Below are 27,264 nucleotides of genomic sequence, written 5' to 3' on the forward strand. Positions count from 1 at the left end.
GGTGAAGCTACAACACAGGAATACTTGGATGCCAAACAGCATAAGCAGCAAGTGACAGACAGAGTTACGCGATCCCAAAGCCAACTGATCAGATTTAAGCTCTGCAGTCCTGCCACATTCAATCGTGAATGGTGGTGAACATTAAACAACTCACTAGAGGAGGAGGCTCCACAAATATCATATCCTCAATGTTGCAACAGCCCAGCAAATCAGTGCAAAAGATAAGGCTGAAGCACTTGCTACAATCTTCAGCCAGAAATGCCAACTGGAAGATCCATCTCAGCCTCCTCCGGAGGTCCCCATCATCACAGATGCCAGTCTTCAGCCAATTCGATTCACTCCACGTGATATCAAGAAACGGCTCAAAGCGCTGGATAATGCAAAGGCTATGGGCCCTGACAATATTCTGGCAATAGCACTGAAGATTCGTGCTCCAGAACTTGCCGTGCCCTCTAGCCAAGCTGTTCCAGTACAGCTACAACTCTGGCATCTACCCAGCTATGTGGAAAATTGTCCAGGTATGTCCTGTACACAAAAAGCAGGACAAATCCAACCCAGCCAATTACTAGTCCATCAGTCTACACTCGATCATCAGTAAAGTAATGGAAGGGGTCATCAACAGTGCTATTAAACGGCACTTGCCTAGCAATAATCTGCTCACCGATACCCAGTTGGGTTCCGCCAGGGCCACTGAACTCCTGAGGTTAAGGGGAGAATGATTGCCCTTGATATTAAGTCACATATGACCGAATGTGGCACCAAGGAGCCTTAGCAAAATGGGAGTCAATGGGAATCAGAGAGAAAGCTCTCCATTGATTGGAGTTATACCTAGCACAAAGGAAGATGTTTGTGGTTGTTGGAGGTCAGTCATCTCAGCTCCAGGACAGCACTGCAGAAGTTCCTCAGGGTAGTGACCTCAGCCCAAACATCTTCAGCTGCTTCATCAATGACCTTCTTTCCATTATAAGGTCAGAAATGGGGATGCTCGCTGATGATTACGCAATGTTCAGCACCATTCATCACTCCTCAGATACTGAAGCAGTCCAAATGTATCAAGACCTGGACAATATCCAGGTTTGGGCTGATGAGTGGCAGGTAACATTTATGCTACACAAGTGTCAGGTAATGATCATCTCCAACAAGAGAGAGAATCCAACCATCGCCCCTTGATGTTCAATGACATTACCATCACTGAATCCCCCACTAACATCATCCTGGGGGTTACCATTGACCAGGATTTGAACTGGACTAGCCATATAAATACTGTGGCTACAAAAGCAGGTCAGAGGCTAGAAATCTTGCAATGAGTAACTCACCTCCTGACTCCCCAAAGCCTGTCCACAATCTCCAAAGCACAAGCCAGGAGTGTGATGGAATACTTCCCACTTGCCTGGATGACTGCAGCTCCCACAACACAAGAAACTTGACACTGTCCAGGACAAAGCAGCCCAATCAATTCACGAACTCATCCATAAACATTCACTCCCTCCACCACCAACAGACAATAGCTGCAGTGTGTACCATCTACAAGGCTCCTTCAACAGCACCTTCCAAACCCATGACCATTGTCATCTAGAAGGACAAGGGCAGCAGAAAGGTGGAAAGACCACCACCTGGATGTTTCCTTCCAAGTCACTCACCATCCTGACTTGAAAATATATGGTCGCTCCTCCACTGTCGCTGGGTCAAAATCCTGAAAGTCCCTAACAGCACTGTGTGTGTACCTACACCACATGGACTGCAGCAGTTCAAGGTGGCAGCTCACCACCACCTTCTCAAGGGCAACTAAGGATAGGCAAGAAATGCTGGCCCAGCTGGTGAAAGGCACATCCCATGAATGATTAAAAGTCTTCAGTCCTGTAAACACTCCAGTAGTTTTTCCACAATTACAGGAACATTGCTTGCAGAAGTCTGCAGAATCACTACTCCGGGCACAAGTTTTGACTGTATATATCTGAAGTTTACTTCTGATTAATTAGAAAAACTTAAAAATGACCAAGGGGAGGATACTTCCCTCATTGGGCAAGCATGGCTGGTGTGCCCAGGAATGGCCGCAAAACTGTCCACCACCCAATTTCATACCGGCCGGCCAATTAACGGCCAGCCAGTGTGAAAGTCATGCCGGGAGCTTCAGCGCTGCTGGGGGTGGGGGAGAGCGCGAGTGAAGATTCGAAAAATAGGGAAAACATGTCCCCACATGACAGTCTGCCACATTATAAAAGGAACGTGTGAAAAATGAGGTTAAAAGTTTTAATTGTTTTTCAGTCATTGTTGGAAACCTCATCCTGCCCGCGGATGAGGTTTCGCAAAATTACGAAGGCTGTAAGGTTGGATGGGCTGCGAAAAATTCGATTTAATTAATTAAGGGCTTAATAGCCTTCTTAATTGTCAATGGGCGCACTGCCGACTTTTGCGCTGCCAGCTGACCAAAATATTGCGTGAGTATGCGGTGACGTTGGGATGCTCACCTAACGCCATCGCACACTATTTCATACTCATGCATGTCAGGGGCGCGCTCGCATGCCAAGCTGAAAATCCTTCCCCAAGTATTGGGAATAACTGATCAACTGGATTAATGGAAGCACATTTGCAACATTTATCAAAGATGGGAAATCAATTTTATTGCTAACATTTGATGCTATATCTTACTTCAATTTTGATTTCCCTTCCTTTAGCCCTCGACCTGCTGTTAACCTAGGTATACAGATTTTGTATAAATGCATTCTTGATGTAAATGAGTGGACAATTCCAATCCAATCTTTATAACATGTTACAGGCCTGGGTAAAGTATAACCCTGATATAGGCATTTAAACATATGCAAATTACTTGTTTGTAAAAGGAGGAAAGGCAGAAGGGGAGATAAAACTGTACTCACCCCCAGCCATCTTGCACCCTTGCTGGCCGCTTGTTGTATTTGGACTTTCTTCAAGGTTACATTATAAATAGCCCCTTCTTCTACCTCTTCGCCCCAGTCTTGGATTGGATTGTGCTGTGGAAGAATCAAACCCAAAATAGAGTAAAACCCTCTGGAGAAGCTCCTGAAATTGTGTGTCAAGAATGTAAGGAGCATTATATCTAATTATAGACCCCTTCAGGAAAAGTTGAGGAAACTTAGTCTACTTCGCATACTGTTCTCAAAATTACACTAAAATATTCGCAGCAATGCTCACAGGACTTTCCACACATTTTGAGGAGGCTTTGCAACATTAAATTGACAAGAAATGCAAATGATCCCCATTTCAAAATGTGCAGTAAAAACCCTCCTCACTGTGCTGACATTTTCCTTACATCCACAATGCAGAATCCCTTTACACAGAGAAAGGGAGGTTTAAAAATCAGTTTCTCATGTTAGTACAACTCTGTGCATTGGTTTTTAAAACTCAATATTGTACATATCTATTCGTTTATGTTGCCCGTTGATTCATGTATTTATGACACAGTGCAATGTACAGTATGCTTACATGAGGGGGAAAAAAAGTGACTGCTTCTCTCCCCACTCATGCCCCAGCATTTACATGGCAAAATCCTGGGAAAGCTCAAGGGCTCAATTTTGATGCCAAATGGGTGCGACAGAAAGAGCAGCATTCCACTTGGAGTGAACACGTTGCAAATCTGTGTTTCGGTTTCCCCTTTGGCTATAATCAAATTAAGCCTAATTAACGTTGGCACAGTAGGAATCAATTAAAAGATGAAACCCACACTTCAAAAATCCATCATGATCCCATGGGATCCTTAGCTTTGAAGCTCAAGCATGAAAAAAAACTTATGGAATATCATTTATGTTTACCAGGCAGCAGAAAGGACAACACAATACTTTTCAGACACTGCACTACACTATTCAGTGACAAGGAATGCTAACTACAAGAGCTTTGGCTCTGGTTCCCTCAGACCCACTGTTTAAATGGAACACAAAGAGAAGCATAACCGACTGTACCATTTTATACTTCCAAGGTAACCACATTCGTTTTTTCCTCTTCATGACGACTCCAGAGATCCTTAAGCACTTGGATCTGAAGTTTTAGCAATCCTGTCACATACTCCACTTAGTTCCAAAGCTAAGCAGCACAGTAACAAGTCCATTTCTGGCACAGAGTTCAGCTGCAACTCCTCCCACTAGTTTGTGATGCAATGCTTTCCTGTTTGTATCCCTGAACTTAAATCTTTACTTCCAATGTCCCTTTCCACCTCCTCTCCTCTCCACCACCATCCCCCCCCGCCCCCCACCCCTCACCCCAAAAGAAATTCTAACCGCTGTTCTGGTCACACAACAGCCCGTCTCCTTCTCATGCTCTGTCTGCATAAAACTTCAGCAGCAAGATTGGACCCCAGCCACTTGCGAGCCAGGTGCTGAAATGAAAAAGACAGTTTTGTCAGCATTAGAACAAAGGGAAGGAGTGGCAGAGAGAGGCGGGTTTTCAGGCAATATTATCTGCCTGTATAGGCTTGTATGAATAATTAAAATCAGGCCAACTCAATTGAGACATCCGCACTGCACCACGTGGCTGTCTATTAACAAAGAAAAACATCTACGGACAAGTAGAATATAAACTTTCCAGCTAAACATTCAGTAATTAAATAGAAAGCACATCAAAACAAAAGCAACTTTCTGTTCACACAGCCCCTTTCATTCTGCACATTTTCATGAAGCAAAAAAATGTGTCAACAAAGTCAAATAGGATTTAAGTCAGGCGCAGAAAGATAGGACAAGTCCTTAAGTTTTTGGATTACAATATTTTTCACGATTAATTTGATTCTTTTCCCCTCACTCCCTCTCTAATGTGAGGGGGAGCAGACTAAAAAGATCAACATTTGCACAATACATAAAAAAGACAAGTCATATTCGTAAAAACTTTCACTGCAGGATAACTATTTGCAAGTGGGAAAATGTTGTTCAGCTGCCAAAGTACTTGCATGAAACCATCCCCATCAATACAGCAGAAACACTGAATTAGCGGGGTGGTGCTGTGGAGGAGATTGGAGCCAAACCACATGGCTGCACTTTCTAATGGAGATGGCAGTAATCAATGGTTAAATACACCTCATTTTTTGATGTATGTCCCAGTAGGATCATCTTATGTGGGAGGTTTCTCTAACTAGATTTTGCACATTTATAAATCAATAAATACTGAAAAGATAGCTTCTTGTCACATGCAACTCCAGTACTGGTAGCCAGATTACTTACTAAGCCATCAGGTGGTACAGTTACTTCGAAACAATTCTAGTGATGGGATTAAATCTGGCTGTCAAAAAAATACCCTCCTCTACTTCAGCAAAAACATCAACATCTAAAAGTACTGAGGGTTTAAATAAGAAATCACAAATTTCCTACAAGGATTTGAAACATAATAAAAAAGGATAACCATACAAATTCAACTCCAATGATCAAGGCAGACCCTTTCCCTGGACTCAGACTCTTTTGTACATCTCCCAAACAGCATATCATCATCATACAATGCTATGTTCCCATGGAAACACTAGATAATCTGTATCTGCGTCTAAAAGCACCAAGTGACATTGAGATGCACAGCCTTCTCTCGGGTGTGGAAGACTAGACAGATGCCAAGAAAGACATTTGATAAATTGTCACCACTGCTTTGATGACCCTGCTCATCTCATCTCCCTCAAGCACAAGGCAGTCTGCAGGATCCAGCGGGGAAAAAAAATGCAACGAACACATGTTTCTACAGTAATTAATTTGGCCCAACACACCACAAACTTGCATCTACCAGATATAAAAATGTTTTTTCTAGTTCCTCCACACTTAAGTTCTTGTTTGTTGAAGAATTGTAACTGAAGTGGATGCATCTGTATTCACTGGCAACTGCACACAAGCAGAGAACAAACCTCTGTTTTGCATTATTCTTAAGGAAGCACCATTTTGCTAAAAAAAAAACTTTGGATACAGCCACATAACTAACTGGTAACGTTGTTCAGTATTTGGGGAGTTTTTAAAACAAACTCTGTTCTACAAACACCAGCTTCCAAGTGCTGACCGAGACTGGCTGCCTTTATGTATGCTTACATGTCATAACCGCATAGATACTTCAATTCTCAAACTTATTTCAGTTACACAGGTGAATAATTTTTCAATTAAAAATTCAACCCTAGAAAATGCAATACAAAATTCCAGTTTTGTTACTACGTAGCTAACAGGATGCCAAATTTCACATTCAAAGAATAGGAATGTTGCAATGAATTGTTCAAAACCCATCAGCCGGCAGGGTTAAATGTCTTTATTTTAAAAACTTGCTGCTTTTAAATGCAACTTTGTATTAAAAAATATAATCATATTTCAATTTCATAAAGAGCTCCATTATTCCAGTCCTGCTCAGCCCTCCCACCTTTAGCTCTATTGTGTTGTAATGAGAAAACCTCACCTTGCAGACTCATAGCAAGCAGCTATAGTTGGACGAACCTTACTTACACCTCCCAACAGAAACAGAGGGCTGTTATAATGTACCACAGGCTCATTGTTGATCACTGAGTTCAATCACCACCCCACCTCACATCATCTTCTACCAAGTCTGTTCATTTGTCAACAAGGCCCTTGCCATCCATGACCTTATTGTAGATGGTTGCATTGACACTTCATATCTCAATAGAAACTTGGCTTACAGGTGGCAACACAGCCTAGTGGGAAGCTTTGAGTAAGGGGCAATATCCTCCACCACCTACCATGCCCAAACCTCTATGGTGGCACAGCCCTCATGATCTGGTTCCTTCACATATTCCACTGGCACCTCCCTCCAGGGAGCACCTCACCTTGGCGCAGCCCCCGTTCCTTGAAAATCCTCAATCTTACTAGAGTACTGATCGATGAGTCATTTTCCATGTTGCCAATTTCCAACTGCCTCACCCCTTAACCCCCCTCCCCCTCTCTCTCTCTCTATAAAAACTCTCCTACCAATACATATGGTCAACCAACAACTTCTCCATCTTAGCTTCACTATTGTGTGTTCTGCTGAGTCAACATGATTTGTAGCTGGTATTGTAACAATTCCTTCACGGGCATTGTCTATTTACCTTTCAAGACCACAGACAGTCCTTTCCCAAAAAAATCATCTGATTTCCATACTTCCTGAATCAATGTTTGAGATGATGTTGACCTTTGTGTGAAAGCATGGATGTAAACATTTTATCTGATGGAGGGGATATGATTCAGAAGCTCCCCTTGAGGACAAATAGGATGAATGAATGAGCTATAGTCTGTCAAATCTGTGCCCGTATTTCCTCTAAATCTATGTTAGAACCTCTACAATCAGATTTCCTGTATTGCCACAGTAACAAATCGTCCTAATTAAAACCCTGAATTATATCCTGAGACAGTAAACTACCGCTCCTCCTCAAGCTCCCTGCAGCCCTTGACAGTGAGCCACACACACCATACCCCATCAAATATAAAAAACAAAAACAGAATTACCTGGAAAAACTCAGCAGGTCTGGCAGCATCGGCGGAGAAGAAAAGAGTTGACGTTTCGAGTCCTCATGACCCTTCAACAGAACTTGAGTTCGAGTCCAAGAAAGAGTTGAAATATAAGCTGGTTTAAGGTGTGTGTGTGGGGGGCAGAGAGATAGAGAGACAGAGAGGTGGAGGGGGGGGGTGTGTGGTTGTAGGGTCAAACAAGCAGTGATAGAAGATCATCAAAAGATGTCAACGACAATAGAACAAAAGAACACATAGGTGTTAAAGTTAAAGTTGGTGATATTATCTAAACGAATGTGCTAATTAAGAATGGATGGTAGGGCACTCAAGGTATTGCTCTAGTGGGTTTTTTTTTTATTATATAATGGATATAGGTGGCAAAAGGAAAATCTTTATAATTTATTGGAAAAAAAAGGGAAGGGGGAAACAGAAAGGGGGTGGGGATGGGGGAGGGAGCTCACGACCTAAAGTTGTTGAATTCAATATTCAGTCCGGAAGGCTGTAAAGTCCCTAGTCGGAAGATGAGGTGTTGTTCCTCCAGTTTGCGTTGGGCTTCACTGGAACAATGCAGCAAGCCAAGGACAGACATGTGGGCAAGAGAGCAGGGTGGAGTGTTAAAATGGTAAGCGACAGGGAGGTTTGGGTCATTCTTGCGGACAGACCGCAGGTGTTCTGCAAAGCGGTCGCCCAGTTTACGTTTGGTCTCTCCAATTTGGAGGAGACCACATTGGGAGCAACGAATGCAGTAGACTAAGTTGGGGGAAATGCAAGTGAAAGGCTGCTTCACTTGAAAGGAGTGTTTGGGTCCTTGAACAGTGAGGAGAGAGGAAGTGAAGGGGCAGGTGTTGCATCTTTTGCGTGGGCATGGGGTGGTGCCATAGGAGGGGGTTGAGGAGTAGGGGGTGATGGAGGAGTGGACCAGGGTGTCCCGGAGGGAGCGATCCCTACGGAATGCCGATAAGGGGGGTGAAGGGAAGATGTGTTTGGTGGTGGCATCATGCTGGAGTTGGCGGAAATGGCGGAGGATGATCCTTTGAATGCAGAGGCTGGTGGGGTGATAAGTGAGGACAAGGGGGACCCTATCATGTTTCTGGGAGGGAGGAGAAGGCGTGAGGGCGGATGCGCGGGAGATGGGCCTGACACGGTTGAGGGCCCTGTCAACAACCGTGGGTGGAAAACCTCAGTTAAGGAAGAAGGAGGACATGTCAGAGGAACTGTTTTTGAATGTAGCATCATCGGAACAGATGCGACGGAGGCGAAGAAACTGAGAGAATGGGATGGAGTCCTTACAGGAAGCGGGGTGTGAGGAGCTGTAGTCGAGATAGCTGTGGGAGTTGGTGGGTTTGTAATGGATATTGGTGGACAGTCTATCACCAGAGATTGAGACAGAGAGGTCAAGGAATGGAAGTGTCAGAGATGGACCACGTGAAAATGATGGAGGGGTGGAGATTGGAAGCAAAATTAATAAATTTTTCCAAGTCCCGACGAGAGCATGAAGCGGCACCGAAGTAATCATCGATGTACTGGAGAAAGAGTTGTGGAAGGGGGCCGGAGTAGGACTGGAACAAGGAATGTTCCACATACCCCATAAAGAGACAGGCATAGCTGGGGCCCATGCGGGTACCCATAGCCACACCTTTTATTTGGAGGAAGTGAGAGGAGTTGAAGGAGAAATTGTTCAGCGTGAGAACAAGTTCAGCCAGATGGAGGAGAGTAGTGGTGGATGGGGATTGTTCGGGCCTCTGTTCGAGGAAGAAGCTAAGGGCCCTCAGACCATCCTGGTGGGGGATGGAGGTGTAGAGGGATTGGACGTCCATGGTGAAGAGGAAGCGGTTGGGGCCAGGGAACTGGAAATTGTTGATGTGACGTAAGGTGTCAGAGGAATCACGGATGTAGGTGGGAAGGGACTGGACAAGGGGAGAGAGAAGGGAGTCAAGATAACGAGAAATGAGTTCTGTGGGGCAGGAGCAAGCTGAGACGATCGGTCTACCGGGGCAGTTCTGTTTGTGGATTTTGGGTAGGAGATAGAAGCGGGCCGTCCGAGGTTGGGCGACTATCAGGTTGGAAGTTGTGGGAGGAAGATCCCCAGAGGAGATGAGGTCAGTGACAGTCCTGGAAACAATGGCTTGATGTTCAGTGGTGGGGTCATGGTCCAGGGAGAGGTAGGAGGAAGTGTCTGCGAGTTGACGCTCAGCCTCCGCGAGGTAGAGGTCAGTGCGCCAGACAACAACAGCACCACCCTTGTCCGCGGGTTTGATGACAATGTCAGGGTTGGACCTGAGAGAATGGAGTGCAGTAAGTTCAGAGAGAGACAGGTTAGAATGGGTGAGAGGAGCAGAGAAATTGAGACGACTAATGTCGCGGCGACAGTTCTCAATGAAAAGATCGAGAGAAGGTAAGAATCCGGAAGGAGGGGTCCAGGTGGAGGGAGAATATTGGAGATGGGTAAAAGGATCCGTTGAACTGGGAGAGGACTCCTGCCCAAAGAAGTGAGCCCGGAGACGAAGACGGCGGAAGAAGATCAAAGCCTCATCGCCATAGTCACTCGGCTGACCAGTTATACTTATCTAGTCGTAGCCAGCAAAATCTCATCTTCTCTTCTTGCTCCTGTACCATTATTGCTTTATGTTCCAAGGTCTATGTTTGGCCCCCTCTTCTCATCAACATTCTGTCCCTCAGCAACATTACATCAGGTTCATCATGTACATTGGCAACACCCAGCTCTACCTCACCACCACCTTTCTTCACCCCTTCACTGCTCATTTTCTTAGCTTGCTCAGCTCAGTACCCAGTTTTAGATGAACTGCAGCTCCTTCCAATTAAACATCAATAAGACCAAAACCATTGCCTTTGAATCCCCATAAACTATTTCCTTACCATTGCTTTCATTCCTCCCCTCAGGCTGAACCAGGAATTCATAACCTTAGCATCCTATTGGCTCTCAAGGGGAGTCTCTGAATCATATCTTCTCCATCAGAAAAAACTTCTATGTCCATACCATCACACAAAAGTCTACATCCATCTCAAATATTGATGGCGCACTGGATAGAGACTAAGGCCTCAAATTTAAGACCCTCATCCTTGGGTTCAAATCTTTTCATAGCCTCAACCCTGCCATTTTTCTTCTCCTCCAGCCCTACAACCCTCCAAGAATTCTGCATTTCTCTAACTCTATCCTCTTACATATCCTCCACTTCCTTTGTCTATCATCATGCCTTCTCCTATTCAAGCCTGAAACTCTAATTCCCTCCACAGTCCTCTTGGCCTCTCTTCCCCAAACTTTCAAGGTACCCTGGTCCTCACTGCCTCTTTCCCCTCCTTCAAGATACTTCTTAAGGCCACTTTGACCAAGCATTTGGTTCCCCCTCCCAAAACCTCCTTTGGCTCAATGTCAATTTATCTCTCTGAAGCACCTCAGGGCATGTTCCTATGTTAAAGGTTAAAATGAAAATTGTATTACCCATCATGGAAATTCTTCATTATGTAGCAGAGCTTTGTGTAATTCTCATTTACAATTGGGCACAGCAGGCAGAAAGCCCAGATGCACAATTCATTTTATCAACTGACCTTTTTCTGAGAGGAGATAAGGGGCATCTAGCGTTAAAAAGACCCACTTGAGTATAGCGCTCCAGTACACTGTCCTGACCACAAGAACTCAAGGTTTCCTCAAGGATCAAAAATTAACTCAGTACAAACAGTACACTCACTCTGTGGATGCTTCTGGTCTTCCAACTTGTTTAAACATGAGCCTGACTTTCCAATGTTATTGTAGCACCAACTCTGATACAAAAAAGGTAATATGGTGCAGTAGGGAATGCTCTTCAACTGTGGAACAGTTTATGGTAACTATCCAAAATAGCTGTACATCTGATCTTCACTTGTAGCAGATCCCTGACCCAAGAACATTTAGTAGATACTCCGAGTCTAAACAGGAATTCCCAATTAAATTCCTTCAGTTGTTAAGTATTGTGAACATAACCAGTCATCAATCCATAAAAGGTGCTCATCAATCCATAAATACTTTGCATTAGCGATGTTTTTCAAAAAAGAATCAGGTATGGCAGCTATAAATCGATTGGCTGAGGCCCAAACGCTTCAAGTGTAGAACTAAAACATTGTAGATGCTGGAAATCTAAAATAAAAATCAAAATGCTGGAACTGCTCAGGTCTGGCAACATCTGTGGAGAAACAGAGTTAACATTTCAGGTTGAGATGACTTTTCAGAGCTAAGCTCAGTTTCTCTCTCCACAGATGCTGCCAGACCTGCTAAGCAATTCCTTGTGTCAATGCACGAGATCAAGAAGGGCCTGTTGCCAAGATCAGTTTAAGACTGGCGGTTCACATTTTATACTCTTTTGTGGAAGTCGATCTTTGAAGCTTCGCAAAATCCTTTTTTTCTTACCAGTACAGAAGGTGCCTGTGTGGTTGAAATGATCTAACACTAATTCCCATGCTTTGCTTTTGCCACTTGGCCCCACGTCTTTGATTCAAGGATTTATTTTTTCCCCCCTCGAATGACGCAGTGATCACCACCCTCATCTCCGTGACCAGAACACAGCCTATCCTCCAACAGAGCCCCATCTCATCCCTCACTCTAACCTTAGCACGGAATTAAATTTTAAAAAAAAATTCCATTATAAAAAGTGAAACGAATCATATCTTCCTGTTGCAAGGCCAATGATTGATTCTAATTCAGATTCAAATCTCCTAACTGAATCTTTATGGGTCGAAATTAAGCTGGCTTCAAATGGCACGAGCTCAACAAATAGAGGTCGGTTTTGCATAAACTCGTCCAAGAAGCTCTGTAGCCAACCTCCTGCAGTGTTTTAGAAGAACAAAAAGACACTGCAGTTCCCACAAAAAGCACTCCCACTCCTTTGCAAATCGGTTTGCAGGGTAATAAACCGAGCAAAATTGAGACGAATGGCCAAGAATTAACGAAGCCTTTTAAGAATATATGATTCATCTGGCTGTAAAAACCTACACCTTCAGACAGTGGTTAATCAACTTGTCACTTCTGGGGCCAGGTCAGTGAATCACTGCTTTAATACAGATCAACCTACTTAAAAAAAAACACAGACAATCTTCAGAAACATCTTGAGGAAAACAACCATTTAAAGTGACCAACTGCTGAAAGTCAGCTCAGCAACCATTCCTACTGTACTCTATCTAGCATGCTCCAGAAACAGTAACCTCTGTAGCATCTGCAAACAATTTTCCACTTAAAAGTGCATCCAACTATGCCATCTAAATCATTACTCTTTCCCCACCCACATTACACAGAGAATTTTTTTGTTTTATATCATCTTGGTTCCAAGCAACTACTAGCGTCTGCAGTCAGAAATACATGGTTGCAGTATTTAGGCGGGGTCCAAAAACATTTAGAAATCATTCTGAATCATGATTATAGGATATTATTGATTCTGTGGACAGCAATGTCTGACAGTGATTAAACATTACAAGGAAACAAAATAAATAATTTGCATTAGTGTCTTTCATCAGTGCAAGGAATCCCAAAAGTGCTTTACAGCCGGTTAGTTTAAGTGTAATCGCTGTTGTAATGCAGGAAACACCACAGCACAACTTGCATACAACAGCGTTTCACAAAACAATAATGACACGCTGACAAGAATTTTAGATATGCTGGTTGAAGAATAAACATTGATCAATATTGATCAATATTGACCAATGTTACCATATATCATGGAATAGCTCCCGCTTTTGGAAGGATTTTGCAAAGCTTCAGAGGTCGACTTCTACAGAGTGTAAAATGTGAACTGCCAGGGTTGGTGCAGGAAGACCTCAGTTCTGTTTACCAGTTGCCATGAGCGGTCTAGTCTGTGCATCTTCTTGACAACAGGTGTTGCTGTACATGGTGCAGGTCTGGTCCAATCACCTGAGCCATCTTTCGCTTTAGCTGGAGGTCGAAAATGGATCGTGTTTGCAGGGAAACGATATACACGCCTCTAGATAAAAGGTGGTAAAAATGTGCCCAATGTTGCCCTCATCCTGATGGCCATCATGATGTGTGCATCAAGCTGTGCATAGGCCCTCAGTACACAAACACCAAGTGTCACTACGTGCTGAGGTTCTACCTGCCCCCGGTGTTGTGAAGGATGGGTCTGGCCATGCTGCCGCGGAACGCTCCAAGTAGTTGGGCCGTGCCGTACCGCCTGTCCCTGTGGAAAAATTTATGCAGAGAAACACCTTTGACCACAGGTCCATCAGGCAGTGGTCGGCACTTAACGTCCTAGAGGCCCTGTGGGAAAAGGCGATGGTGAATCCTGTCGGATGGTTCCCTGAGCAGACTGTCAAAGTCATTTGGCAGAATGCCTCAGCGTCAGAACTTTCCAGCAAGTGCCAAGATGTAGCTTGGCTGGTGGTGAGAAAGGCCCTCCCTGTCAGATCCTTTCTACACACCAAGAACCTCAACCACTCTGCATGTTGCCCTTGAGGTGGGGAAGAGACTGTTGTTCACCTACTTATGGAACGTGCCTTTACAAAGATGGTTTGGAGAGAGATGCAATGGTTTCTGTCAAGGTTCATTCCGAGCAGTTCTGCGACATAGGACTCTGCTCTACAGCTGTTCACAGGGGGGCACACACAAACATCAACTGCAGCTGGAGGATCAGCAACTCGGTGAAAGACACTCTTTAGTCTTCCTGAAACTTGCTGGTTTTCCAGTGCAAAGATTTGTCCGTGACCAAGCGTTGCAGATTGGCACATTCCAAGGTCCAGGACTACATGCTGAGGGGTGCACTAAAACTTGGGGCAGCCGCTGCAAAGGCGAAATGGGGAAAGGTCGCTGTCTCAGAACTTTCTGCCATAGTGCATCAAGGGGCTGTATGACTCTCAAAGGATGGATGCAGTGAATACTAAATGTATCATAATTGTATTGAAGCACCTCAGAGTACAAACTGCTGTCACAAAATACTATCACAGAATCTTAGTGTCTGCCTGACGGGGAAAAATGGCACCTCCAACAGTGTAGCATTCCCTCTGCACTGCACTGAAATGCAAACCCAGGTTACATGCTCAAGTCACTGTCGTGGGCCTTGAACCCACAATCTTCTGTTGAGAATGCTCCCACTGATCCACAGTTGACAGTAAGCAGTATCCATTACAAAAGAATACACTTTTCAAAGTTCAACATTAAAAGTAATAAATCAGTTTATACAATTCAATTGTTCCCTACAAGAATACATGTACAATTTCTAAAAGACTTTTAAAAAATTCATTCACAGGATGTGGGCTTCGCTGGCCAGGCCAGCATTTATTGCCCAATCCTAGTTGTTCTTAAGGTGAGCTACCTTCTTGGACCGCTGAAATCCATGTGGCCAAACTTAGTGTTTGAATATTACTGTTGAGTGAACATAAGTAATTTATCTTCATTTTCTGATCATGAAGACCGCATGAATTGTTCTAGAAATGAAGAAACCGTGTCTATTTTGATAGGACGATTTCAAGGCAAACTACAAGGCTGATGAGTTAATAAAAAGATCGAGAACCTGACAGAGAAATTATGGTCAATTTTTGACAGATATCAACAATTAAAAATGGAGATACAACTCATGACTTCTACTTAATTTTGTCCATTAGATTTTTAAAAGCTGAAAAGAGCAAAGAAAATAAACTAGCTTAAAAGTCAAAGACTTGAAAGCCAGTAAAAAGTGTATGGCCTATGCAAATTAATATTGGATTTGAAATGACCATCTATTCTGTAGGCTCATAACATTTAATAAATAAGATAGATCAAAAGAGATCCAAGAACAAAAACTGAGATCAATCACTGGATATGTTTGACAACTGAAAAGAAATGCCAAATACTGTTGCACAACCCTCCCTTTTAAATTGCTGGTATTTGGGCCTTCCTAGAATCAGGTTCATTCAGTCCACCTGCACAATTTCATCACACTGTGTTCCAGTTTAATCCTTAAAAACATCACCTGAAAATAAACGTAATCCCAATAGAAGAGGATGCCGAATTATTGGAGGGCTTCCAGAGCAAGAGAGAGGAAGTAAACAGAGCATAAAACAGACTATGCATGAGGAAAACAAAATAAACAGTACAAAGCAGAGATTGAGTAAAAGTGGAAGAGGGAGGTTGTTGGTGGGGGGGGGGGGGGATGGTGGGGTTGGGAAGTGTTTATAGTTTTGCTTCAACAGCAGGTGAAACTACACTTCAAAAGCTAATTAATAACTTTGGCAAACATATTTAAATCTGTTGTTTGTTCAGAGGTGTGGTATCAAAGAGTGACAAATTGAAGGCAGTATTATTCTAAAGGCAACTGACCTTTGATTGCTTAATTAGATCCACGCTCAAGTTGAATGATATTTTGGATTTGCTTTGAGGTGCTCTGATCCATTTAGCAAAATATCAACAGCCAATATACAGCATTATTGCTGTTATTGGCTTGAAAGGGAATTAGAAAAAGCACTACAGTAGGTCCCATTTGTCAACAAATGGGAGACAAGTACTGGCCTTCAGAGCTGATAATGAAAAAAAAGTTACAAATGGGGTGTAAAGTGAAAAACAATTGATTTACAAATTAGGCACCATAAGGAATTTACAGAGTAAGATGTTAATACACAAGTTAAATTTTTAAATCCAATTGTCCAAGTCTCAGGCATATGCAAGCAACTTCCTTTAAGCCCAAGGATGGGCATGCTTCACACTGACAATTCCTTTGTTAGATATTTCAAGCAATTTTTGTTTCTAGTTCTATTGTGACTGCACTGGATATTGGGTACCTGGAATAGACAGTTTCGCTTGGATAGCTAATTCTGCAATTAGCACTTTTGGAATTGTTTATGATTAACATACCAAACAGACAAAGCCACTCATGCAGATAGCACAACCAAAACAGAAAGCAATGTGGCAGCTAGTTAATTATACCCACTGCCTATGTCCCAAAGCTAAAATCCAAACCCAAAATTGTGGATATTTATTTTGCAATCATTTCAGAGCCATTGACCTGAAAATGCACTTCCAATTTAAGAAAGCCTTACCTTAAAATAGCATTGCCACGTTAGTGTGAGTACAGCACCAAACAAAATATTGGTAACATTAAAAAAGGTAGTGGGTGGATAAATTACAGGCAACCTTATGGGAAATAGCCACTTGCTTTACATGGATTGGTTTCCACTTCTTTAAATCGAGTAACCAAAGCTAGTTGTGGTATCTCCGTAATATCTCATAAGCTGGCCAATACAAAAAGGGAATCACTCAATCTCCTTCTACAGACTTGTGGTAAAATGTTCATTCCATTAAACGTTATTCTAAGAGTAGCAAAGAATGCAAAATATCTGATTAGAACCTTCAGCGCATACAAAACATATGGAAAAGTCAAATAATTTGACTTTGTGTTTACACTGGCATCAGTCAACAGCATAAGTTGGTATAAATATGTAAAACAAAGCATATTTCACTTCATGATCATTTCCCATTTAAACAACTTGCACAGCCTTCTGCAAACTAACCATATGCTCTCTCACACATACAGTATCATTGGATCCTAACCTGCATTAGCAATATTAAAAAAATGCAGTGGGTGGATAATTCATGGTCAGAATTTTTTTTAAGTAGCAGCACAGTTTAATTAAATACTCACTGCCAGGTGCTACGTTCAAATTAATGGAACCCTGGGCATTCAAAAGGACCAAAGCCTAAACTTAATGGTGAGTTTATTCAAAGCATCTGCAGATTTTAGAGTAAGGAAACAAAATTACAGAGGGAAAAGGGGTTTTAAAAAAAAACAAACAACTATTTAGATCTTGTTGGCTCTCCCAGTTTGAAGGTTAGGAGCCTGATGTGCGACTTATTTTTTCCAGATGTCAGCTTCTTGGCAAGAACTGGTCTGAACAAAAATAAAGAATCTACATGGATTACCCATCTTGACTCCACAGGGAACTGTACTGTACTCAGCAATTCCTGTCCAATTTTGCAGGCAAGATCCTAGGGAAAACAATGGAGAACATTCCTTCATCTCCATTCAGGTGTTGAACAAGTCAGCTAAACAAAACGAATGGACAAGCCATTTTTCAGAGGTGATCGACAATCAATATAATGTTTATGTTCACTCAAAGCTTCAAGTGAAACAAGTCACTTTAGCACCAGCAAGAATTCCCTATATCTAACCCTTTCCTTGGTTTCCCAATTTCTACAATCGCCTCCAGCAGGACAAGAGTCCGAGGTATCTATGCTCCTTTAATTCAGGCCTCTTGAACATTCCTGATTTTAATCACTCCAGTATGCAGCAAGGTCTGCAATACCCTCCCTAAACTTTTCCAGGTCATTTTCCTCCTTTAAACAGTCCAAAAAAAAAAACCTCCCTCTGACCAAAGTTTTTGATTATCTGCCCTAATCTCTCTTTACATGTCTCATAATATCTAGTTTTAGAAATCGACAATAACAAAACTTGATATAACTCATTACATTGAAGGCACTATAGAATACAAGTCTTTTTTCCCCCATTACTGCAGTCTTGCCATTGTTTCTTGAATTACAACTACCAAGCTAATATAAAAGCAAAATACTGCAGATGCTGGAAATCTGAAATAAAAACAAAAATACCTGCAAAAACTCAGCAGGTCTGACAGCATCTGCGGAGAGGAATACAGTTAATGTTTCGAGTCCGTTTGACTCTCCATCAGAACTAAGAAATATAGAAATGAGGTGGAATATAAGCTGGTTGAGAGTGGGGGGTGGGGGGGGGTGGGGGTGGGACAGGTAGAGCTGGATACAGGGCCAGTGATAGGTGGAGGCAAAGAAGAGCTTGCCAAAGATGTCAGACAAAAGGACAAAGGTGTTGATGGTGGTGATACTGGCTAAGGAATGTGTTAATGATGCCTTTAAGGATAGAAAGCAGGACACGCAAGTGACAGATAGCCCTAGTGGGGGTGGGGTGGGGAGAAGGGATCGAAGTAGGCTTAAAGGTAGAGATAAAACAATGGATGGAAATACATTTAAAAATAATGGAAATAGGTGTGAAAATATATATAAAATATAAAAAAATTATAAGTTATTGGAAAAAGGGGAATCGAAAAGGGGGTGGGGATGGAATAGAGAGTTCATGATCTAAAGTTGTTGAACTCAATATTAAGTCCAGAAGGCTGTAAAGTGCCTAGTCGGAAGATGAGGTGCTGTTCCTCCAGTTTGTGTCAAGCTTCACTGGAACATTGCAGCAGGCCAAGGATGGACATGTGGGCATGAGAACAGGGTGGAGTGTTGAAATGGCAAATGACAGGGAGGTCTGGATCATGCTTGCGGACAGACCGAAGGTGTTCCGCAAAGCGGTCACCCACTCTGCGTTTGGTTTCTCCAATGTAGAGGAGACTGCATTTGGAGCAGCGAATGCAGTAGACTAAATTGAGAGAAGTGCAAGTGAAATATTGCTTCACTTGAAAGGAGTGTTTGGGCCCTTGGACGGTGAGGAGAGGGGAAGTAAAGGGGCAGGTGTTGCACATTCTGCGGTTGAATGGGAAGGTGCTGTGGGAGGGGGTTGAGGTGTAGGGGGTGATGGACGAGTGGACCGGGTATCCTGGAGGGAATGGTCCCTGCGGAATGCCAACGAGGGGGGTGGGGGGTGAAGGGAAGATGTGTTTGGTGGTGGCATCATGCTGGAGTTGGCGGAAATGGCGGAGGATGATCATTTGAATGCGGAGGCTGGTGGGGTGATAAGTGAGGACAAGGGGGAACCCCATCATGGTTCTGGGAGGGAGAGGAAGGTGTGAGGGCAGATGCGCAGGAGATGGGCCAGGCATAGTTGAGGGCCCTGTCAACCAGTGAGTGGAAAACCTTGGTTACGGAAGAAGGAAGGCATGTCAAAGGAACTGTTTTTGAAAATGGCGTCATCAGAACAGATGCGATGGAGATGAAGGAACTGAGAGAATGGGATGGAGTCCTTACAGGAAGCAGGGTGCGAGGAGCTACAGTCAAGGTGGCTGTGGGAGTCGGTAAGCTTGTAATGAATATTGGTGGACAGTTTAACACCAGAAATTGAGACAGAGAGGTCAAGGAATGGAAGGGAAGTGTCAGAGATGGACCATGTGAAAATGATGGAGGAGTGGAAATTGGAAGCAAAATTATTAAATTTTTCCAGGTCCAGACGAGAGCATGAAGCAGCACCAAAGCAGTCACTGATGTACCAGAGAAAGAGTTGTGGGAGGGGGCCAGAGTAGAACTGGATCAAGGAATGTTCCATATACCTCATAAAGAGACAGGCATAACTGGGGCCCATGCGGGTACCCAAAGCCACACCTTTTATTTGGAGGAAGTGAGACCATAAGACATAGGAGCAGAAATTAGGCCACTTGGCCCATCGAGTCTGCTCCGCCATTCAATCATGGCTGATAAGTTCCTCAACCCCATTCTCCCACCTTCCCCCGGTAACCTTTGATCCGCTTACCAATCAAGAACCTATCTCGGTCTTAAATACACTCAATGACCTGGCCTCCACAGCCTTCTGTGACAATGAATTCCATAGATTCACCACTTTCTGGCTAAAGAAGTTTCTCCTCATCTCTGTTCTAAAAGGTCTTTCCTTTACTCTGAGGCTCCGCCCTCGGGTCCTAGTCTCTCCTAATGGAAACATCTTCCCCACGTCCACTCTATCCAGGCCTTTCAGTATTCTGTAAGTTTCAATCAGATCCCCCCCCCCATCCTTCTAAACTCCATCGAGTATAGACCCAGAGTCCTCAAACGTTCCTCATATGTTAAGCCTTTCATTCCTGGGATTGTTCTCATGAACCTCCTCTGGACCCTTTCCAGGGCCAGAACATCCTTCCCTCGATACGGGGCCCAAAATTGCTCACAATATTCTAAATGTGGTCTGACCAGAGCCTTATAAAGCCTCAGCAACACATCCCTGCTTTTATATTCTAGTCCTCTCAAGATAAAAGCCATCATTGCATTTGCCTTCCTAACTACCAACTCAACCTGCAAGTTAACCTTAAGAGAATCCTGGACTAAGACTCCCAAGTCCCTTTGCACTCCAGATTTCTGAATTCTCTCCCCATTTAGAAAATAGTCTATGCCTCTATTCTTCCTACCAAAGTGCATGACCTCACACTCCCCCACGTTTTTTCAATCTGCCACTTCTTTGCCCATTCTCTTAACCTGTCCAAATCCTTCGGCAGCCTTCCCGCCTCCTCAATACTACCTGTCCCTCCACCTATCTTTGTATCATCTGCAAACTTAGCCAGGATGCCCTCAGTTCCTTCATCTAGATCATTAATGTATAAAGTGAAAAGTTGTGGTCCCAACACTGACCCCTGCGGAACTCCACTAGTCACCGGCCGCCATCCTGAGAAGGACCCCCCCCTGCCAGACAGCCAATCTTCTATCCATGCTAGTACCTTGCCTCTAACACCATGGGCTCTTATCTTACTGAGCAGCCTCCTGTGCAGCACCTTGTCAAAGGCCTTCTGGAAGTCCAAGTAGATAACATCCATTGGCTCTCCTTTGTCTGACCTACTCATTACCTCCTCAAAGAATTCTAACAGATTTGTCAGGCATGACCTCCCCTTGATGAAACCATGCTGATTTTGCCCGACTTTACCATGCACTTCCAAGTATTCTGAAATCTCAGAGACGAGCTTAAGGAGAAATTGTTCAGTGAGAGAACAAGTTCAGCCAGATGGAGGAGAGTAGTGATGGATGGGGATTGTTCAGGCCTCTGTTCGAGCTAACAACCTTTGAACCAGGAAGGACATGATTTTAGAAAGATAGAGTCTTTTTGGTCAATTTTCTGCTGTCACACGAAATGTGAACGTTGCTATCCTCTGCTCCTTTCAATCTTGAGCAGCTGGACATCAATGGACAGACACTTGTTACTTGTCACTAAATTGGACGCATCACACATTGAGATGACAGCTGCCAAGGAACATACAACACCTGTTTCACACACTGGAGCAATAGCTCTACTGTCAAGCCATCATTACAGCTCAATGAGCTTAGAGAACATATTTCCTTTTTTTTTTGAAAACAATACTCTACTGGGAAGATAAAATATTTCAATGCGGAGGAGGTGGAAAGGTCTTGGACTGTCACCTGTCTAAAGAATTCCTACAAGACAACATTAATGCGAAGGCCCATTCAAAACATTCCAATTATCAGACCGCATAACCACAGTGAATGGAACATCAAGGACTCTCGATGCTGCGTTTCAGCAATGATTTGAAATCACTCCCGAAGGTTTGGTTGCATTATCCACTCTGGTTAGGCTAAATTTAGCTGTTTCCTAAAAATGCATGAAGCAAGTAGTCTGCCCCAAGTGCTTAAACATAAAATTGGCTTAAAAACAATTGTAATGACACAGTCACTATTCAAAATTAACATTGCACTTGCATAACATCTGAAGGAGGGGCCGGTTAAGTTAGTTGGCTAGATGGCTGGCATGTGGTTCAGAACAATGCCAAAAGATTGGTTCGATTCCCATTCTGGCTGAGGTCGAGTTAGGGCCTGCCCAGAGGGTGAAAGGCAATGGCAAAGCACCACTGATTAAAAACTGCCAAGACGAAAGCTCAGGATGAAGCATCGGCAGACATTGAACCAAGGACCTGCTTTAGGGCAGTGGCTCCAGTGTTGGCTGTGCCTTCAGCTACTAAAGCCTCAAGCTCTGGAATTTCCTCTCTAAATGTGTCTCCTTACCTCTCTTTCTCCTTTAAAGATACTCCTTAAAGCCTCCCTGTCTTTGACCAAGCTTTTGATCATCTGCCCCAATATCTCTGTGGTCCAGCGTCAAACTTCGTTTTATAACATTCCTGAGAATTGCTTTGGGAAATTTTATGTAAGAAATGCTATATAATGTGAAAAGTTGTTTCATTGTTTTATCTTAATTATCTCCAGACCAGGAGTTGTTTCCTAACTTGGGGGGAAATGTGCTTTCAAGTATCTGGCAGCTCTACTCTAGAGCGAAGTGCAAGGAGATACATGAACAACCACCAGAATGACTCACTACTGATTTCATTTCTGTCTGGGGACAGGCTTGAGCCATTGTTTGTTCTTTCCACTGATGTGCAAGGAAGATAGGAAGCTTGACATCTGGGAAACTGTCAGCCTTAACTGCTGTCCCAACACGTCATAGTGCAACTTGTTCACACATGAATATGGTGTGCTAACAGAAACCAATGATATTATCTCTCTAGTTGTTTAAATATATTCTACCTTCCTTTGTCACAACAGGCATACCAAAAAGGCCTGTAAACAGTAGCTCCTGCACTGATCTTGCTTTGCCTTTGAAAAAGTGCCTTGAGGTGCTATGGCAGTCCAAAGATGAAGTAAAATAAAGCTGTTCACAGGTTATTTTAACTAATCAGACCAACTTTGTTGAGTGCCTGCCAAGTGCAAGGAAGACATTTGATAAATCAGTATAATCTGCTTAGAAACCCATCAACGTATGGCACATGTGCATCATGACTGTATTTTTTTCTCCTAACCAATCAAGACTAACTTTTCTACAGATGACAAAGCTGCTCTCAATTGTTCTGGAACAGTAATTTAGAAAACAAATTAGGTTGGATAGATTCTAACTGTTCGCTAAGAAACGCTGATAAATTAGTCACTTTATTCCACACTTGTCTTTCCATATTGCACATTCATTTGGTTCATGCTGGTTGAGGCAATCCAGTGCTCTCTCATATAAACGATTAAAACAATTTAATTTTGAGAATGTTACCTGTAGAAGACTACCTGAAAGGGTATTTTAAATATTTATACCAAACCTACACATATGACTCAAAAGGAATCAGTCACTCACAGTGCACACAGCTTCATCTTCAAAACCTGTGTTCCCCATCACCCAGAAGGCCAAGGACAGCAAATGCACCATTTCCATGTTCCACTCCAAGCCACAAGCCACCTAACATGGGACATATATCACTGTTCCTTTCAGTCACTGTTTCACATTCTAGAACTCACTGCCCAAACACCACTTTGTGACTACCTTTATCACACAGACTGCAATCTTTCAAGAAGGTAGCACATTACCACATCCTCAAGGACAACTAGGGATGGGCAATAAATGCCCTATAGTCTAGAGAAGACTTAGAACAAAATTATATAATCAAGTTATGAAAATTAACTGCTAAGCATCCAGCAAGACTGCTGACACTTTGGAAGAAAGAAATTTCAAAGAATTCAATGCTGGTAATATTCTGCAAACTTCTTCAATAATTTAACATTAAATTACTTTGCTACATTCCACAAATTGAGGCACTACTAGAATGAAGATGATCAGCAGGGGCAAATAAACAATGAGGCAACTTTACAAAACTATGATGGTTTTAGTTTGCACAAACTGTTGGCATTAGATTGCAATGGCACTGCACTATGGAGGTCCTACAAAAAACATCTACGCATTCACATCATATATCCAGAAAGAAAAGTGTAAAAGACAGAGCTGTGGTGAATTACAATTCCTGAAATAAGATAGATAAGGCTATGCTGGATCCTGCAACGTTCAGCTGGCCAGAATTACTGCTCGTTAATCCAACTAATCAAACACCAGGATTGACAAATACGGAAAATGAGTGCTTTTTTCTAACATTGCACAGCATCAGACTGGGGTATCCGATCAGTCATCACAAAATATTTACTACTCTCCACAGTGAAAGAGGCTCCCAGGGTTGACTGCCGCTCAAACCTATTTTACTCAGTTGCTCAAGTCATGTCTATTCTTAGAAACAATTAAAGGGAGCAGCGTACAGAAGCAAGGAATATATCTTTGCGATAAAGAAACAAATCGACTCCTCTCTCAGTCCATTGGAATCATGCCTAACGCTAATCTTGCAACATTAATGGGGTGAGATGCTTGTGGGTCCAAGCTTCTCTCTCATCCAACTAAGGACAGAGTGAGTGGTGACCAATAAGTGGTATATCAAAGTTAACAAGGGTTATAACACACTCCGCTTTACATATTATCTGAACAGGTACAAAATTGTTGATAAGATGTTTGACAAGTGCAGGGATGAGGTTTGCCAAAAACATTGATACAAATCTGCACAGAAATCAATCAAGGTGCCAGTAAAAATGGGCACCATCATAGCCTTGCCACACTGATACCCATGACTTTTTAAAATAAATGCAGAAAAAGGCTGTATTTAAGATTGTGATAATTTCACAAATGCAAAATAAACTATTAAAAAAAAATTGAGCAATGTCTCGAAACTATTTGATTCAACTACAGCAAAAGACAGTGATCAAGTAATTTGAAGGGCATCCTTTTTTTCACTGAAGCAGGCAAACTCAATTTTAATCAAACAAACTTATTGTAGATTCCAGGGCATTCTGCAAGATTGCATTTCTAATGGATGCAGGTTTTGAGAATGGGATATAATCTCAAGAGTTATCATCATGTTCACAGCCATAAATAAAAGAGGGGACAAAAACTTACCATTATAATCGGCTTTGAGTCAGCCAAAACCAATGGTCAGTTATGGACACTAGCAGTGTCCAAGAAAGAAGTCGAGCTTTTGGATAATGGCTGGACGTTTTAGTAGTTCCAGATAAAGTCAAACAGACTTTTCACTTAATTCATTGGCGGTTGAAAAGGTGACAGCGCAGGTAGGTGAACACAAACAAGTCACCTCGAGTTAAGCAATCATTCAGATCCTGCAGCTTGTACGTTACAAAGACACACATCAGGTTGACATATCGAGTGCTCCTCCTTCAGCAAGGTCGGTAAGGTCCAAGTCTCAAACAATGTTTAACAGCTCAAGATAATAAACACAAGAATCCCACAGCTGAACAGCTTTTGATGTACACTAGAAAGCCTAAACAAACTAAAGACTTTCCAATTCTCTACAGCTGTTTACTCTTATTTCCACTGTTGGATGTGCCACATATAAACAATCACTCCTCCATTAGCCACATTTGTTTATTTAAGTTAGAAGTTAAACAACATAACCCATAATTGTTTTTCTATATTATTTTTTCTTTGAGACTTCCAGCACAATCAAAAATACTTGGGTGCCAGCTTTATCATGTCTAGGTAAACACAAGCACTAAGAGCTCTCAAACCAAACATTTCACTTGATTATTTACGAGGAGACAGTGAACACAAATAAAAGACACAAAAATACATGGCAATTTTTTTTTGTAAAAATGGAGTTTTCTTGATAGATCAGCTGCTACTATGGGATTGAGCCAGATTTGGAAAACTCTAGGTTTGTAACCTTGATTGTGTCAGGTTTCAACCAGGCAGGAGTTTGAACATTTGAACTTGCTTCAGAAGCTCTGGTGAAGCAAGAGTTCAAATACACCAAGGTTCCTATTCCTCACTGCCACAGTGGGCAATTCCTGTCCAGCTTTCTGGGGACTGGGTGATTATGGGATTGTTTAGTGGTGATGCTGCTAAGTGCGATTCTGCCAGACAGCAATCCAATCGCAATCAGATCATGAACCATCATCAAACCATCCTAGCATACCACCAGATAGAAAAAGGAAGGAACTCGAGCAGAACTGAAGATTTATCATTGCTGAATTAGCTGCAGCTCACCCACAAGTGTTTAAAAACCATTCTTAGAGAAATATTTTCTGTTGGTGCCTTTGAGAATATAACTCTGCCGTTATTAGTAAAAAGCACTCAATGGCAGCACTCAATGGCTGGCAAGGTGATGCTAATCCCTGATAGAGCCCTAGATTGCAAGAATTTAAAATTTCAGGTTTTGCAAAACATGCACTCAAAAGGTGATCCTGTAGTGTGAGAACCCAAGGACAGGAATAGATAATGAGGATAATAAAACCAAGAAGCCAATTAACACTGTCCCAAGCCCACCAAGGATGTTGTGTACTCACTCAGCAGAGCCATAACACGAACATGAGCAATACACACAGGCACAGACATGTTTATAGTTACAGCAGATGGAGGAGAAATAAAGTTGAAGGTTAAATTCCAATATGTTTTTGTAATGCTGAAGCATGACTGCTTTCCTCAAGGCTTGCAGGAACAGCAGTCGGCCATTCAGCCCCTCAAGCCTGTCCCACTATTCAAATCAAATCTGTACCTCAACTCCACTTACCCACCATTACATGGAGGGTAAATTCCCAGATTTCCACTATTGCTTGTGAAAAAAAGTGCATCCTGAATGGCCTAACTTGAAGATAATGCCTCCTTGCTCTAGATTACCCAAGCGGAGAAAATGGCCTGGATTTTGAAGTCAGCAGTGAAGTGACTGTGTAGCAGCTGACCTCGAAGCAAGCCACAGACAAACGATTTAGCGATCACTCTGGTGTAGATTTCACCTTTCACAAATTCATTCCAGCTCAAGTGTAAAATACAAGGATCTTTGGAATTCTCAGGCAGGAAATCTGGATGTAAAATGAGCCAGTTACCTTCATTTACAGGATGTTGGCTTGGTTGGCTAGGCCAGCATTTATTACCCATCCCTAACTGCCCTTGAGAAAGTGGAGAGCTGGGACTTGCACATGGGAGTAAGGTAGAAGCTGAAATATCAAAGGCTATAGAATCAAGATGATTGAGCATTTAAAAAGGGACTGTGTTCATGCTGCAGTCTCCTCTGAACATGTGGGTTCAAATCCCACTTCTGAAATTTGGTATTTGCAGCCCAGTGGCCAAATGGATAAGACATTGGCCTCCTAAGCCAGGCACTGTGGAAGTCCTACCTGGGGTGGGTTATATTTTCCCGGCATGGATTCAATGTGCTGAATGGCCTCCTGTGTCGTAATGACTGTGACTATGAAATTCAAAAAAAGAAACTTGACACTCCAAAAAAAAAGTTATGAAATTAATTTAGAGATTGTTCAACAGTAGTTACAACTTAACATGCAGTTAATAACCCAGCTACACCTTCCTCATTCAGTAAGGTACAGTTTTTTTCA

The 27,264-nt window shown here is 42.7% G+C and overlaps 1 protein-coding gene across 4 annotated transcripts in view; it reads right to left on the reverse strand.

Moving 5' to 3' along the window:
* Positions 1–27,264, reverse strand: part of rgl1 (ral guanine nucleotide dissociation stimulator-like 1) — a 182,275-nt gene that overhangs the window by 77,673 nt on the left and 77,338 nt on the right. For 3 of the 4 annotated variants that reach the window (XM_041208353.1, XM_041208350.1, XM_041208351.1), the window contains exon 2: positions 2,877–2,990. In XM_041208353.1, the coding sequence (XP_041064287.1) occupies positions 2,877–2,990 (114 nt within the window). Of the gene's footprint in view, positions 1–2,876; positions 2,991–3,935; positions 3,996–27,264 lie in introns of those variants that run through there. The other variant, XM_041208352.1, reaches the window with a different exon arrangement.

The sequence above is a fragment of the Carcharodon carcharias genome, chromosome 16, assembly GCF_017639515.1.
Source record: "Carcharodon carcharias isolate sCarCar2 chromosome 16, sCarCar2.pri, whole genome shotgun sequence".
Lineage (NCBI taxonomy): Eukaryota > Metazoa > Chordata > Chondrichthyes > Lamniformes > Lamnidae > Carcharodon > Carcharodon carcharias.